General features: G+C 31.5%; 2 protein-coding genes across 3 annotated transcripts; one reads left to right on the forward strand and one right to left on the reverse strand.

Moving 5' to 3' along the window:
* Positions 1 to 2,532: 2,532 nt before the first annotated feature.
* LOC113114694 (uncharacterized) lies at positions 2,533 to 5,951 on the forward strand. Its single transcript, XM_026281619.1, has 7 exons — positions 2,533 to 2,916; positions 3,640 to 4,340; positions 4,638 to 4,683; positions 4,784 to 4,875; positions 5,062 to 5,172; positions 5,284 to 5,560; positions 5,650 to 5,951. Exons 1-7 carry the CDS (start codon positions 2,881 to 2,883, stop codon positions 5,854 to 5,856), a joined length of 1,470 nt encoding a protein of 489 aa, XP_026137404.1. The 5' UTR covers positions 2,533 to 2,880; the 3' UTR covers positions 5,857 to 5,951.
* Positions 5,948 to 11,618, reverse strand: LOC113114693 (uncharacterized). Of its 2 annotated transcripts, none has more exons than XM_026281617.1 (13): positions 11,252 to 11,618; positions 10,114 to 10,327; positions 9,230 to 9,505; positions 8,989 to 9,126; positions 8,380 to 8,459; positions 8,155 to 8,235; positions 7,872 to 8,077; positions 7,591 to 7,693; positions 7,345 to 7,507; positions 7,151 to 7,251; positions 6,872 to 7,025; positions 6,605 to 6,731; positions 5,948 to 6,468 (listed from the first exon to the last, which is right to left on the reverse strand). In XM_026281617.1, exons 1-13 carry the CDS (start codon positions 11,269 to 11,271, stop codon positions 6,176 to 6,178), a joined length of 1,956 nt encoding a protein of 651 aa, XP_026137402.1. In that variant the 5' UTR covers positions 11,272 to 11,618; the 3' UTR covers positions 5,948 to 6,175. The 2 variants fall into 2 exon arrangements, with proteins under 2 accessions (XP_026137402.1, XP_026137403.1); XM_026281618.1 differs by lacking the exon at positions 11,252 to 11,618 and adding an exon at positions 9,752 to 9,827 and having other exon boundaries at positions 10,114 to 10,254.
* Positions 11,619 to 16,373: the final 4,755 nt, after the last annotated feature.

Genomic DNA, 16,373 nt, shown 5'->3' on the forward strand with positions numbered 1-16,373 from the left:
TAGTCTCCGATGTATTTCATGCAATTCCTCATGAGAAATAAAAACACCCAAACGAGTCAGTAGTCATCATAAAATAAGAGTACTGAGCTATAAAATTAATTTTACTTGAAATTAAAACAGTAAAAATAGTCATTTTCATTACCTGAAATAAAATAAAATAAAATAAAATATAAAAAAGAAATATTCAAAATTAAAACAATAAAAAAAAATTTAATTCCACTACCGGAAATAAAATAAATGTTAACTGAAAATAAAATAAAATAGTTAAAATAAACATAAAAAATTAAAACAATAAAAAAATATTAATTTTCATTACCTGAAATAAAATAAATGCTAACTGAAATACAAAAAATAAAATACTAAAATAAACATTCAAAAAACTATATTTAGGTGAATGTGTTACTTCAAAGTATTTTATTGAAGGAAAAATAAAATAAATCACAATTATAAAATAAGCTACTTTGCCAATGCAAAATTTATCATTTGAATTTAGTTTAAGTATAAAAATATCTAAAACTAAATGAAGTAAAAATTTAATAAAAACTTTAAAATACATTTTTTAAAATACATAGAATTACAACAAGAATTAGTATGTCCAAATTATTTTATGTATTTCCTGTAAATGAATTGTGTGGCATCTTTGGTTATTGTACAGTATTTAAATCAAGTGTTTGTTCAATTCTCAGTCATCATTCAAAAGGATGAAAAGCGTTATTTTGGAAACACAATCTCTTGCCACCACTGAATATAATACAGAAAATATAGTCCCACTGAATATAAATAGATAAAATACAAAATAAATTAATCACGAGAAGACAATAAATGAGCTTGAGCTAATGAGCTATTTTTTTTTGTTTGCATTTTGCAAAGTTTTTCATGAAGCATTTAAGTGATGATGCTTTATATTTTCTCCCTGTAGACAAAACATTATAAAAAAAAACTCTTAGCATGTTGCTTTTCTGTGCAGAGTATATCTCTCAAAATTCAATATATTCAACTCAATTTTTTGCGAGAGAATAAATATCTTTGCAAGAGCGCTCGAAAGTTTTGCGAGAGAACAAATATCTTTGCGAGAGAACTCAAAAGTTTTGCGAGAGAACAAATATCTTTCCGAGAGTACTCAAAAGTTTTGCGAGAGAACAAATATCTTTTTGAGAGAACTCAAAAGTTTTGCGAGAGAACAAATATCTTTGCGAGTGAACTCAAAAGTTTTGCGAGAGAACAGATATCTTTGCGAGAGAATGCAAAAGTTTTGCGAGAGAACAAATATCTTTGCGAGAGAATTCAAAAGTTTTGCGAGAGAACAAATATCTTTGCGAGTGAACTCAAAAGTTTTGCGAGAGAACAAATATCTTTGCAAGAGAACTCAAAAGTTTTGCGAGAGAACAAATATCTTTGCGAGAGAACTCAAAAGTTTTGCGAGAGAACAAATATCTTTGCGAGAGAACTCAAAAGTTTTGCGAGAGAACAAATATCTTTGCAAGAGAACTCAAAAGTTTTGCGAGAGAACAAATATCTTTGCGAGAGAACTCAAAAGTTTTGCGAGAGAATGCAAAAGTTTTGCGAGAGAACAAATATCTTTGCGAGTGAACTCAAAAGTTTTGCGAGAGAACAAATATCTTTGCGAGAGAACTCAAAAGTTTTGCGAGAGAACAAATATCTTTGCGAGTGAACTCAAAAGTTTTGCGAGAGAACAAATATCTTTGTGAGTGAACTCAAAAGTTTTGCGAGAGAACAAATATCTTTGCGAGAGAACAAATATCTTTGCGAGAGAACTCAAAAGTTTTGCGAGAGAACTCAAAAGTTTTGCGAGAGAACAAATATCTTTGCGAGAGAACAAATATCTTTGCGAGAGAACTCAAAAGTTTTGCGAGAGAACTCAAAAGTTTTGCGAGAGAACTCAAAAGTTTTGCGAGAGAACTCAAAAGTTTTGCGAGAGAATGAATATTTTTGCAAGAGAAGAGTAATTTTGTTGAGTGTTTTTGTCATTAATATTATTATCATGATTTTAATTATGTTATAGTTCTTAGTTTATTTAGATGTTTTAATAATTCAACTTAAACTCAACAAAAAATTTAAGTTTTGCTTTGGCAACTGTCTGAAGTTTGAGTTTTCTTTTTCTTTTTCTTTTTTTTATTTATTTATTTATAGTTTGAATTCATTTTTATTTTTATTTTTTACATTTAAATTTTAGTTAAAGTTTCAGTAATTTTGTTGTGTTTTTACATTTTTTTTAATTATGTTCCTACAGTATATATATATATATATATGTGTGTGTGTGTGTGTGTGTGTGTGTGTGTGTGTGTGTGTGTGTGTGTGCGTGTGTGACCCTGGAGCACAGAAGAGGTCATCTGTAGCACAGCTATATGTGTAGCAAATAGACAACAATTGTATGGCTCAAAATTATGGAGTCAAAATAGGGCCATATATATCTGCAAAATAAAACAATGTTTTGCAAACAAAAAATATGTTTTGCAAAAAAAAATATATGTTTTGCAAAAAAATATATATGTTTTGCAAATAAAAATAGAGTATTGAGAAAAAAAATTGCTTTTTTGCAAGTAAAAAAAAATAACTGCAAAAGAAAGGTTTACCGCTGAGAGAAAATATAAAGTTTAGCAAAGTAAAACTTCAGCCGCATTAACTTTGCAACACATTTCCCTTTGCGCTGCTCCTTTAAATCCGCGTTTCAGTCATCCGTGCCTTTGCAGTGCAAGCTTTCCTTTGCGCTTCATTTTTTCTTTGCGCCTCGCTTTGTGTCCCTGATTTGACGTGGGGGAGGGGTCAAGAGGTTGAGGTGTGTACAAGGGACGAAGGCGCGTCCTTCTCGTTACGTCATCAGCGCGAGCCCCAGAGCCCTGACCGAGTGGATCGATCGAAATGGCGGAGCAGAGACATGCGGGTGATGGATCACAGGTATGTATTATTGATCGCTTTCTTCTTATTATTATTAGACTCCTATATTATTAATAACAGATACTTCAGACCGGCCAGAGGGTGGCATTTAACGGGGTTTTGCAGTAAAATTATTTGAGTAAGAAGCTATTATGTGTGGAGAGCTTTCACTGAACATCATAATCTCATTTTTTTTATGGAGATGGGCCTGTAGAGGCTTTTTGCATCTGAAATCTTTTAATGTAATCCACAAAAAAGGCAAAATATAGTATGTGTGGTGGAAATAGCATTCAGACATACGTTACTGCATCCGCCATGTTCTGTTGTCATGTGACCCCTATGTTCTTTGATCTGAGACAGAGTAACTGCAACACACATAACTAGTTTTAGGAAATGCATATGGACATCATTTTATCAATATTCCTAAAACCTTCTCATGTATTTTCATGATAGTAAAGTATATTAATAATAATGATGATGATGTTCGACTGTTGTTTTTTCAAATGCACGTTATAAGTGACTCAAACTCGAACTGCTTACATAGAGCATTATTTCCTACTGATCAGAATCGTGAAAACACTCAAATAAGAAACAATCGTGCACAAAACACACACAGATACATGCACAGAACTCAACACGCACACAACCAGCCAAACTCCCAAGGGTGTTTTAACTTTAGCTGACTCGCATATCAATTTTTAAATATTTTTTTATACATTTAATCAAATAAATTCTTATCTTTAGGTCCATGGACCTAATGATGCCACAAGTCACCAGCTGGGAAGGATGATCATGGAAAGACTGCTATCCAAACTGCAGGATGCAATGAGTCGCCTACCCCTAGATTTAGATTATTTGCAGTTTTTATGCGGTCATGAGCTTCTCTTCATTTCATCAGTCTATGATCAAATTTCAGTCCCAGAGGAACTCCTTGGCGAACTGTCAACCTTGAAAAACACAGTGGATAGGCATATTGACAATAACAATGAACCTGTTACTGCCCTTGAAGTTGAATTTGGAGTTAAGGGGCCCCCAAAGTTTATTATTTCCAGAGAACATCTTCAGTACCTAGTTAATATGCAGCTATCTGTTCCATGTATTGCCGAGCTTCTTGGTGTGTCAACAAGGACAATCAAACGTCGCCTCACTGAGTATGGCATTTCTCTAAAGGACACCTACAGTAAAATCACAGATGAAGAACTTGACAACCTAGTGAGGTCAATCAAAGCTAAAAGTCCACACCTAGGCCATAGAATGATGAAGGGACACTTACAAGCCTTGGGTCATCGTGTGCCATGGACAAGAGTTTGGGATTCCATGCATCGAGTGGACTCTGCTGGAATACTTGCAAGAATTACACAATTGAGATGTGTAGTCAGAAGGACTTATTCCGTCAAGGGCCCTCTTCATGTTGTTCACGTAGACACAAACCATAAGCTGATAAGGTATGTTATGCGTGTCAAGCCATTGATGTAATGCTACTGAAAAGTATATGTGACCCTTTCTGTGAAAATATCACATATTGTGATCACATTACATTTTGAAGTCATTATTTGTGAGTTTCTGAGTTTTCTAATTCTATTTAAATTCTTTGAAAATGTATGAAGGAATATAAGTAATGCCCAAATTTTTTTTGTTATTTGATATTTTTAATCCTTAAAAATGACTTATTATGCATGCGAGTTTCTCTCTACAGTTTACATACGCATTTCAACTGGTAATAACAGATTATCTTTTATCAGATATGGCCTTGTGATATTCGGTGCCATTGATGGGTACTCCAGAAAGGTATTTTTCTCTTTATTTAATGCATTGTTGGCCTATAAATTTTGTACAAATCAAATTCCTGATGGAATGCGTAAGTCTAACTTTACTTTATGTCTCTCAGGTCATGTACCTTGGAGCTGCAACAGATAACAAGGCATCCACTGCCCTCGGTTTTTTCCTTCAGTCAGTGGAGAGACATGGGTTTCCCTTGAGGTAAGACAACTTACATCATGAGTGTGTATGAATGCTTTGTTACCTCCAGTAATGATTGCTTCTTTTGTGAACGTCACCTTGGATAAAAGCATAAGCTAAATGTAAATAAATCCCTGCTTGTTTAAACATGGTTAACATAGGTTTCTTTTCTAAAATACCTGGTCATATTTAATTTTTTGCATTTAGAGTTCGAGGAGACCAAGGAGTTGAAAATGTAGAGATTGCCAGATGTATGTTTTCTGTGCGAGGTTGTGGCAGGGGAAGCTACATTTCAGGGAAAAGCGTGCATAACCAGCGGTAAGCAGCAAGATAAGTTAGTTAAAGCTTGATATTAATCTTAAAGTGTTCTGTTTCTAAGAATGATGATTTGTGTTCAACATTACACACTGTTTTCTCTTCCATTTTTAGCATTGAGCGCCTTTGGCGTGACATATGGATGGCAGTTACAAACATCTATTACGATGTTTTGCACAGCCTTGAAGAGGAAGGATTACTAGAGCCAACCAACAGCCTTCACCTCTTTTGTTGTCAGTTTGTGTTCCTGCCTCGTCTCCAGGCCAGCCTTGACTCCTTTACTATTGGGTGGAATAACCATCCTCTCCGCACAGAGAGTAATCGAAGCCCAGAACAGTTGTGGGAAATTGGACTCCTGCAAAACCCTGTCACTCCTCCAGTCCCATCTGAGGTATTTTAAGAATTTGTCTTTTAATGCATGTAATGTTTTCATGCAAGATATTGTCCCAATGTCCATAAACTATTACCAACTTTTAACAGATTGTACAAGACGACGACTCTGACTGGGACACAGACAGTATCTCTGACCAGCCGTGGACAGGAATTGTAGTTCCTCCAGTCGAATGCCCCTTAACTGAAGAACTTAAGGCCCAAATTCAAACTTTTTTTAACCCAACCTCACACTCTCAAAACTATGGAAGAGACCAGTATTTAGAAGTTTTAAATTTTGTACTGCTTCATTCTTAATTGACACTAAATCAATCATTGAAATGACTAGTGAACAAATGATCCATTTACAAGCAAATTAACATCCAATACAATAAAAAACAAACTTAAGTTGACATTGCATGCTTGTTTTATTTTCTGTATTTGCTATATTTAAGAAAAAGGCTCTTATAACAACGTGTTCTCTAAACACATGCATTAAGATATCAAATTTTACAATATGTAACACGTTGTGTTCTCTACAGATACACAGTAAATTTCAAAACCATAAAGAACATTTGCCAATGTATAAAAGTTTTTTTTTCCCGAACATGTACAATTCCATACATTTAGTAGCATTTTAAATTCTGTTAAAACCGTTGTCAAATTGAATGGCTTGCAACATGACTGACTTAAAAGAACTGTAGTCACCCATGTGTACTGTGGGAAATGTAATTTTTCTGGCACAGGCACTTACAACTGGGAAGCATATTTTATGTTCTGGCATCCTCTGCATACACTCATGGTCAAAATGAAGAGAAATTTTGAATTCTTTAAGTTCTGACATTAGAAGAGGTTTGTGTCCCTGGCCAGTGAGCCATTGCATAACACCGGGGACAGTTAAGGGCAGGATGTCTCCGTCAGGGTTATCCTCTACAAGCAAAACAACTTGTTATCTCTAGGGTTGGTATTGTCTGAATTCAATCAATTACATTTTGACATTAATTTGTGTAATCTGCAGTTTTTTTAAACTATGTATACTAAATCAACTCTGTCAGTTCATACATACCACAGCTTTCAATTTCTTGGAGAAAGTCTTGCAGAAAGTTGATTATAGCTGTTTCATAAGTCTCTCGTACTGATCCCTTCTCCGACATTTTCGGAAGAATGTTCTGCATGATGAAGTCTGCATCAGCCTGTGAAAAAAAAACCCCATCCATTTTCAGGTACATTTACACATATATGCATTTGGCTTTTATCCAAAGCTACTTTATTACTATAATAACATTTATGTAATACAATATATAGGCATATTTTCTTTTCCAGTTATTGATACCTTATCATCATCATCCACCACATCAGGGACAAAGAACTGGTGGCAAAGTCCTGAATGGTTTTCCAGAATGTCTACAAAATTGTAGACTTCAAGACCTTTTCGGATTTGCTTCAACAAAGGGACCAAACGTAGAGTTGCATGAAGCACAATTGATCTGGAAAAAGAACCAGAAAATTCTTGCATAATATAGACAGTGTTGTGGCTAATCAGTATAAGGCAGCAAAATTAAAACCGTTTGCAAGGTTTCAAATGTAAAGAAGTTATATGACTTTTTCTGACCTTATTATGGCCTCTTTGTTCTCAGGTTTAACGGCCCCAGTAAAACCACAGTTAATTATTTGATCATTCCATGCAGAGAGATCGGTTTCTTCTTCCTCCACCTGAAAACACAAAAACGTAAACTGTGGCAAATGGTGCTTGCGTAGAAATAAAGATTTTATGAAATCAGATTTTATTTGGAAAAAAATTACTACCTTTTTAATCAAATGATAAAGTTCAGCATCGTCCACATCATCTATAGTTAGAGTTGATTCATCCAAGTCTCCAGATGAGAGATAATCAAAGCACCACGGCCTCAAGAAACGGGGGGCAGGCCCACCCTGAGCGAGACTAACAGAAAACACTTCTCCAGCTGTCCTGAAAGAAAGAATACAAAGTAATATTTAGTTGTATGCAAAAATGACAACTGACATGTTACTACAATGTACAATATTACTAACCTAAAAAATCCCTTCTCCATATTACTTAGGGAGTAGATGGGGCTCTTCCCTCTCTGGTGTCCTCTGTGCTCAAAGAGGTGTTTCTCAATCTCACCAATCAAATCTACAAACAAATGTACATGTTAAAAAAAGAATGTAATTTACTACATTGTACAATTATAAGCACATTAAAACATACCAAATCTCATAATGACTCGTGGTAACTGTTTATTGTTTTTCTAAACTTTAAATTGTTACGATGAATATAAAAACCTAATAAGGCGATTGTGAACCTGACTTGCCTGAAAGAAATTCCTTACGAATGGCACCTGTGTCAACACCTGCTTCCCCCAAAAATGTTACACGCAAAGTATTGCCCGGGGTTCCTCTCTTTTGTCTTTGCCACTGCACCATAGCTCTTTGATAGAAGTCAGTTCGAGAAACACAGATCTTGAAATCCTTGCTGTCATCTACCCTACTTGCCAACAAACGCAATACATCATCTGGACTATAAAAACAGGAAAAAAAGATTAGTAAAGAATTCTGATGTCTCAGGGTTGTTCAAATGCAATAAATAGACTGTACCATTTCATGTCTGGGCCTTGGTTTTGCTGTACAGGTGTGCCACACGGAGGACTGCTCTCATAATCCAGTGTCTGTAATGTACTGAGTATATACCCAATGGTTAGATTGACTTCTTATAAGTGTTATAACATGTTGTAAATGTTATAATACTTAAAACATGTTTTTAATACATAACCTTATTAAATGTCTGTAAATGAAATAACTTTTCAAATCATTAAAAATTACCTATCTCCACATACACTTGCATGCATGGGCAACTCTGTCTGTGAAAATGTGTCTAAACAAATGGGACACTGTCCCTCATCCTACAATGGCAAAAGGACAACTGATTAAGTATTATACAATAAAATCCCAATTAAAACAATTGGTTATTTCCAAACTCCAATCAAGTATTTTGTTTAATTGGTCACTTTAAATACTTTGGTCACCAAGTATTTTGCAAGATCTAAACAAGCACTGGCTGTTTCAGTTTTTTTAACTTTACAAAAAACATTCTTATTCAGTTCTAAATGTTCAGTAAATTGTATGGACTTCTAACGTGTGTAGTGTTTTAAAACTATAAAAATAGGGCATTCTTCTCAGCCAGTGTTATTTACCTCTTGCAAAAAAAAAGGTCTTTATGTACCAATGAGAGACAGTATAATTACAATCAATTAATCAAAAGTACTTGACAATAAGGCACTACAAAGAAATTAACATTACCATTAGTAATAAAATCTTAACATGGCATCTAATTAATTTTACTAACTGCAACAGTCCTTATGCACTTATAAGCAAATTAAAAGCAAATGTATTTTGAATATATTAAAAACACAGCATTTTCATTTAGCTCACCTCAAAACTTGTGGTGGGTGTAGGAGAACAAGTTTGTATTGAAGTGGTGGGTGTGTGTATAGAAGCTGGGGCTGTAGGGGTAACTGCTCTGGTAATCTCACCAACTACTTTTACATCCTCATCATCATCTTCAGTAGTCTGAAATTACAAAATGAGATATATATTCTAACTAAAAGAAAACTTAACTGAAAAATGTTATAATAAATTCTACTAAAAAAATGTAATCGTGTAAACAACATACCTCATCATTAGCGGACTGTGTGCAGCCACCACAAGATTTAACATGCAAGTACAAAACTGGTAGTGGCATTGTGGTTTTACAAGTACGACACTCAACCTTTGGCATCTTCGCAAACTCTTCTGCTGAGAATGGCAGTGGATCAAGACATAACTCATCTTGAAGAGGGACCATATACAGTGCTGTTTTTTCCAGCAGTGGTAGCCATTTTGAGAAGGCTGCCTGTATAACCCTCTGAGTCTGGAGGAACAACAGTAAGCTTTCTTCTTCCATTCCCACCTGACAATTTAAAAACACATTAACAAATTCAAAAATAAAAGGTCTTTACTATATAATTGGGATTATACTGTAGCTAAAAAGAAAAAAAACAGTGCTTCCCATATTCTATTAACACTTCCCTGTGTACTACTATTAAAAAAGGATGTAGCATGGGATTTAAGGTTAGAATGCAAGGAGAAACGTTCAATTAATAACTCTACTCAGATATTCATGTTTGTGTCTGTTCTGGTTGACAGTACAGCATACCTGGTGCCTTATAAAGTAACCACCCTCCAGTAAGGGACTTCATCTTTGGAAATTCAGCTTCAAGGAGCTTGCATAACTCAAATAAACATGAAACAGAACAAGGGTTCTCAAACAACCATACACAGTAAAAACTAAATCTTTATCACATTGAAAATTTTACGTGCATTTGTTTGTAATTTTTATTCATACTTATTCACATTTTACTATATTTAAGCAAATTATGTTCATTCATCTCAGCATGCTTTGAAAGTGGAATATTACTTTGAAGTAGCAATTATTCGCAGGTTGATATAGAAATAATCCTGCTCTAAAATCAGGTGGCACAAACTAACAAATTAGATTGTACTATAAAATGAACTTACATCCGAATGGTTCACATTGGATGAAATTGTAATCACCCGTTTTCCTAGTCCGGCCTGGAGTAGTTCAAGCTCTTCAGAAGGTGTGGGTGAGGTGTCAGTGTTGCTGCTCATTAAATATATGGAAACAGCAAATGGTTTCCAAGGTGTGGCTTTCACATGTATTTGTTGATTTGGAGTTTTCTTCTTTGCTTTTTTAAACATCCCAGGAAAAGATCTACAAATAATAAAACAATGTTAATTATAATATTACACATTCAAAAGAGATTTGTTAAGATAATTAGATGTGGATGCGGCAACCTGGCCATATCCTGCTCTATTCGAGGCTGAGAAATAGCAGGAGGCTGCTGTCGTTGTTGTGGCTGCTGCTGCTGACCCTGAGCTGACTGAATCTGACCAAGGCTTTGGGTCAGAAGACCTATTAAATTCTGTGCAGCTGTACAGACATCTGAATATTCTCTCTGTTAAATATGTCATGACAACATCACATAGGATTATCTGGATCAGGTTTTTTAAACTCAGTTCCCGGAGGGCCACAGCTCTGCACAGTTTAGCTCAAACCCTAATCAAACATATCTGATTCAGCTAATCAAGATCTTCAGGATTACTAGAAACCTCCTAACAGGTGTGGGTTGGAGCTGGTTTGGGCTAAACTGTGCAGAGCTGTGGCCCTCCAGGAATTGAGTTTCACACAACTGATCTAGAATAAGTGCATTAACAATGTATCATAAACATCACAGCTTTTAAACATAGTCTATTGGGATGTGACCTACTGTATATAAATAAACTTGTTCGGAATCAGAAAGAGGTTTATTTCAAATTATTTTTGCACATTTGTTTTGTATTATTGGTTTTATTTAGAGTATATTTTGAGAGACACCTTTGGCATCGTTTATAGTCCATAATACAACTAGGGCGTGGAGAATGATTATTATAAATCATTAATTATAAAACAACGTGAAAGGTGTGCATATTGTGAGAAATGTACAGCCGCCGACACACTCGGCGATTAGCTAATTGACACTAACCGCATTAATTGATCTCTAACTTACTTAACTTGAGCAAACGCGTTGATACAGATAGTTACATATAGTTATCGGTCTATCTAGTGAACTTGAAGAAAGCGATCAATAATACATACCTGTGATCCATCACCCGCATGTCTCTGCTCCGCCATTTCGATCGATCCACTCGGTCAGGGCTCTGGGGCTCGCGCTGATGACGTAACAAGAAGGACGCGCCTTCGTCCCTTGTACACACCTCAACCTCTTGACCCCTCCCCCACGTCAAATCAGGGACACAAAGCGAGGCGCAAAGAAAAAATGAAGCGCAAAGGAAAGCTTGCACTGCAAAGGCACGGATGACTGAAACGCGGATTTAAAGGAGCAGCGCAAAGGGAAATGTGTTGCAAAGTTAATGCGGCTGAAGTTTTACTTTGCTAAACTTTATGTTTTCTCTCAGTGGTAGACCTTTCTTTTGCAGTTATTTTTTTTTACTTGCAAAAAAGCAATTTTTTTTCTCAATACTCTATTTTTATTTGCAAAACATATTTTTTTTTTTTTGCAAAACATATATTTTTTTTGCAAAACATATTTTTTGTTTGCAAAACATTGTTTTGTTTTGCAGATATATATGGCCCTATTTTGACTCGATACATTAGCTCAAGCTCATTTATTGTCTTCTCGTGATTAATTTATTTTGTATTTTATCTATTTATATTCAGTGGGACTATATTTTCTGTATTATATTCAGTGGTGGCAAGAGATTGTGTTTCCAAAATAACGCTTTTCATCCTTTTGAATGATGACTGAGAATTGAACAAACACTTGATTTAAATACTGTACAATAACCAAAGATGCCACACAATTCATTTACAGGAAATACATAAAATAATTTGGACATACTAATTCTTGTTGTAATTCTATGTATTTTAAAAAATGTATTTTAAAGTTTTTATTAAATTTTTACTTCATTTAGTTTTAGATATTTTTATACTTAAACTAAATTCAAATGATAAATTTTGCATTGGCAAAGTAGCTTATTTTATAATTGTGATTTATTTTATTTTTCCTTCAATAAAATACTTTGAAGTAACACATTCACCTAAATATAGTTTTTTGAATGTTTATTTTAGTATTTTATTTTTTGTATTTCAGTTAGCATTTATTTTATTTCAGGTAATGAAAATTAATATTTTTTTATTGTTTTAATTTTTTATGTTTATTTTAACTATTTTATTTTATTTTCAGTTAACATTTATTTTATTTCCGGTAGTGGAATTAAATTTTTTTTTATTGTTTTAATTTTGAATATTTCTTTTTTATATTTTATTTTATTTTATTTTATTTCAGGTAATGAAAATGACTATTTTTACTGTTTTAATTTCAAGTAAAATTAATTTTATAGCTCAGTACTCTTATTTTATGATGACTACTGACTCGTTTGGGTGTTTTTATTTCTCATGAGGAATTGCATGAAATACATCGGAGACTAAATTGATAATGAAGGAAGATATGTCTAAAAGATCCAAACTAGATACTATACATACCTGAATAATCTCACAGAATCTTTATGAATCTAGAATTGTGCCTCATTTGTTCCTTCTTCTCTTTTCTCACACATTCTCTAAGCTCTGTGTTTGTGTTTTGGCCGGGCAGTAAATTCATTCATCAGACCACACACACACACACACACAGAGATGTCTTGTATATTGTCTCCTGAAAAATCTATCAGTATTGGTCAGATTTGATTGGTATTTGTCTGATGAGAGTCAGGAGGAATGTTAAAGGTCTCTGTTCAGATAAACCACTCAAAAACAAGGCTTGAAAACAAGCATGCAAATCGTTTACCTTCTAAACACAAACTCTGTGAGTGTCTTGCTCTGGGAAAGTGGTAAACACGATCTAGAACAACATTCACAGGCCGATCAGAGAGAGAGAGTGTGTTGATTTCATTGCTCACAGGTTGATCTTTCATGTGTTTCTCTGTTACGCCTCATTTAAGTGTCCGCTCGGCTCAAATGTTTCTTCTACAAGTGCTTAGGATAAATAAACCACAGCAGACACAGATGAGTCAATAATTCTTTGACAAAATGTTTGAGTTTGTATTACTGATGTCTTTTTCCTCAGGGAAAACATCTGATGAGCAAGACATAATGAAGGGACAAAGTTATCTAAATGCTGTTTTGCAATATTTCTAAAATACTATAAAATACTCCCCTAAATCTAAGGTTTTTCTAACGTTACTTTTTAATATTCTAAGAATGTTAAAATTGTCTAGTTTTTTTATGATTAGAACATTATTTAAAGTTTGTGTTAAAAGTTTGTTTTTAATATTTTAAGAATGTTAATATTGTCTAGTATTTTTGTGATTAGAACGTTATTTAAAGTTCGTGTTAAAAGTTTATTTTTAATATTTTAAGAATGTTAATATTGTCTAGTTTTTTGTGATTAGAACGTTTTTTAAAGTTTGCGTTAAAAAATGTTTTTAATATTTTAAGAATGTTAATATTGTCTAGTTTTTTTGTGATTAGAACGATTTTTAAAGTTCGCTTTAAAAGTTTGTTTTTAATATTTTAAGAATGTTAATATTGTCTAGTTTTTTTGTGATTAGAACGTTATTTAAAGTTTGCGTTAAAAGTTTGTTTTTAATATTTTAAGAATGTTAATATTGTCTAGTTTTTTTGTGATTAGAACGTTTTTTAAAGTTCGCGTTAAAAGTTTGTTTTTAATATTTTAAGAATGTTAATATTGTCTAGTTTTTTTGTGATTATAACATTATTTAAAGTTCGCGTTAAAAGTTTGTTTTTATTATTTTAAGAATATTAATATTGTCTAGTTTTTTTGTGATTAGAACGTTATTTAAAGTTTGCGTTAAAAGTTTGTTTTTAATATTTTAAGAATGTTAATATTGTCTAGTTTTTTGTGATTAGAACATTATTTAAAGTTCGCTTTAAAGGTTTGTTTTTAATATTTTAAGAATGTTAATATTGTCTAGTTTTTTTGTGATTAGAACGTTTTTTAAAGTTCGCGTTAAAAGTTTGTTTTTAATATTTTAAGAATATTAATATTGTCTAGTTTTTTTGTGATTAGAACGTTTTTTAAAGTTCGCGTTAAAAGTTTGTTTTTAATATTTTAAGAATGTTAATATTGTCTAGTTTTTTGTGATTAGAACATTATTTAAAGTTCGCGTTAAAAGTTTGTTTTTATTATTTTAAGAATATTAATATTGACTAGTTTTTTTGTGATTAGAACGTTTTTTAAAGTTCGCATTAAAAGTTTGTTTTTAATATTTTAAGAATGTTAATATTGTCTAGTTTTTTTGTGATTAGAACGTTATTTAAAGTTTGCGTTAAACGTTTGTTTTTAATATTTTAAGAATGTTAATATTGTCTAGTTTTTTTTATTAGAAAATTAAAGTTCGCATTAAAGGTTTGTTTTTAATATTTTAAGAATGTTAATATTGTCTAGTTTTTTGTGATTAGAAAATTATTTAAAGTTTGCGTTAAAAGTTTGTTTTTAATATTTTAAGAATGTTAATATTGTCTAGTTTTTTGTGATTAGAACGTTATTTAAAGTTCGTGTTAAAAGTTTGTTTTTAATATTTTAAGAATGTTAATATTGTCTAATATTTTTGTGATTAGAACATTATTTAAACTTCGCGTTAAAGATTTGTTTTTTAAATTTTAAGAATGTTAATTTTGTCTAGTTTTTTTGTGATTAGAACATTATTTAAAGTTTGTGTTAAAAGTTTGTTTTTAATATTTTAAGAATGTTAATATTGTCTAGTTTTTTTGTGATTAGAATGTTATTTAAAGTTTGCGTTAAAAGTTTGTTTTTAATATTCTAAGAATGTTAATATTGTCTATTTTTTGTGATTAGAATGTTATTTAAAGTTTGCGTTAAAAGTTTGTTTTTAATATTCTAAGAATGTTAATATTGTCTAGTTTTTTGTGATTAAAACATTATTTAAAGTTTGCATTAATAGTTTGTTTTTAATATTTTAAGAATGTTAATATTGTCTATTTTTTGTGATTAGAACGTTATTTAAAGTTTGCGTTAAAAGTTTGTTTTTAATATTCTAAGAATGTTAATATTGTCTAGTTTTTTTGTGATTAAAACATTATTTAAAGTTCGCGTTAATAGTTTGTTTTTAATATTTTAAGAATGTTAATATTGTCTAGTTTTTTGTGATTAGAACGTTATTTAAAGTTCGCGTTAAAAGTTTGTTTTAAATATTTTAAGAATGTTAATATTGTCTAATATTTTTGTGATCAGAACGTTATTTAAAGTTCGCGTTAAAGGTTTGTTTTTAATATTTTAAGAATGTTAATATTGTCTAGTTTTTTTGTGATTAGAACATTATTTAAAGTTTGCGTTAAAAGTTTGTTTTTATTATTTTAAGAATATTAATATTGTCTAGTTTTTTTGTGATTAGAACGTTATTTAAAGTTTGCGTTAAACGTTTGTTTTTAATATTTTAAGAATGTTAATATTGTCTAGTTTTTTTATTAGAAAATTAAAGTTCGCATTAAAGGTTTGTTTTTAATATTTTAAGAATGTTAATATTGTCTAGTTTTTTGTGATTAGAAATTATTTAAAGTTTGCGTTAAAAGTTTGTTTTTAATATTTTAAGAATTGTTAATATTGTCTAGTTTTTTGTGATTAGAACGTTATTTAAAGTTCGTGTTAAAAGTTTGTTTTTAATATTTTAAGAATGTTAATATTGTCTAGTTTTTTTTATTAGAAAATTAAAGTTCGCGTTAAAGATTTGTTTTTAATATTTTAAGAATGTTAATTTTGTCTAGTTTTTTTGTGATTAGAACATTATTTAAAGTTTGTGTTAAAAGTTTGTTTTTAATATTTTAAGAATGTTAATATTGTCTAGTTTTTTTGTGATTAGAATGTTATTTAAAGTTTGCGTTAAAAGTTTGTTTTTAATATTCTAAGAATGTTAATATTGTCTATTTTTGTGATTAGAATGTTATTTAAAGTTTGCGTTAAAAGTTTGTTTTTAATATTCTAAGAATGTTAATATTGTCTAGTTTTTTTGTGATTAAAACATTATTTAAAGTTTGCATTAATAGTTTGTTTTTAATATTTTAAGAATGTTAATATTGTCTATTTTTTGTGATTAGAACGTTATTTAAAGTTTGCGTTAAAAGTTTGTTTTTAATATTCTAAGAATGTTAATATTGTCTAGTTTTTTTGTGATTAAAACATTATTTAAAGTTCGCGTTAATAGTTTGTTTTTAATATTTTAAG

The sequence above is a fragment of the Carassius auratus genome, chromosome 15 (genome assembly GCF_003368295.1).
Source record: "Carassius auratus strain Wakin chromosome 15, ASM336829v1, whole genome shotgun sequence".
NCBI lineage: Eukaryota > Metazoa > Chordata > Actinopteri > Cypriniformes > Cyprinidae > Carassius > Carassius auratus.

Excerpts from the sequence above, each read along its gene's own strand:
- LOC113114694 (XM_026281619.1), top strand. The coding sequence starts at position 2,881 with ATGGCGGAGCAGAGACATGCGGGTGATGGATCACAG. Across the intron at positions 4,876-5,061 it reads AGACATGGGTTTCCCTTGAG|AGTTCGAGGAGACCAAGGAG; the intron begins GTAAGACAACTT and ends TTTTGCATTTAG. Across the intron at positions 5,173-5,283 it reads AAAAGCGTGCATAACCAGCG|CATTGAGCGCCTTTGGCGTG; the intron begins GTAAGCAGCAAG and ends TTCCATTTTTAG.
- LOC113114693 (XM_026281617.1), bottom strand. The coding sequence starts at position 11,271 with ATGCGGGTGATGGATCACAG. Across the intron at positions 10,328-11,251 it reads ATGCGGGTGATGGATCACAG|ATCTTTTCCTGGGATGTTTA; the intron begins GTATGTATTATT and ends TATTATTTGTAG. Across the intron at positions 7,252-7,344 it reads TTTATCATTTGATTAAAAAG|GTGGAGGAAGAAGAAACCGA; the intron begins GTAGTAATTTTT and ends TTGTGTTTTCAG.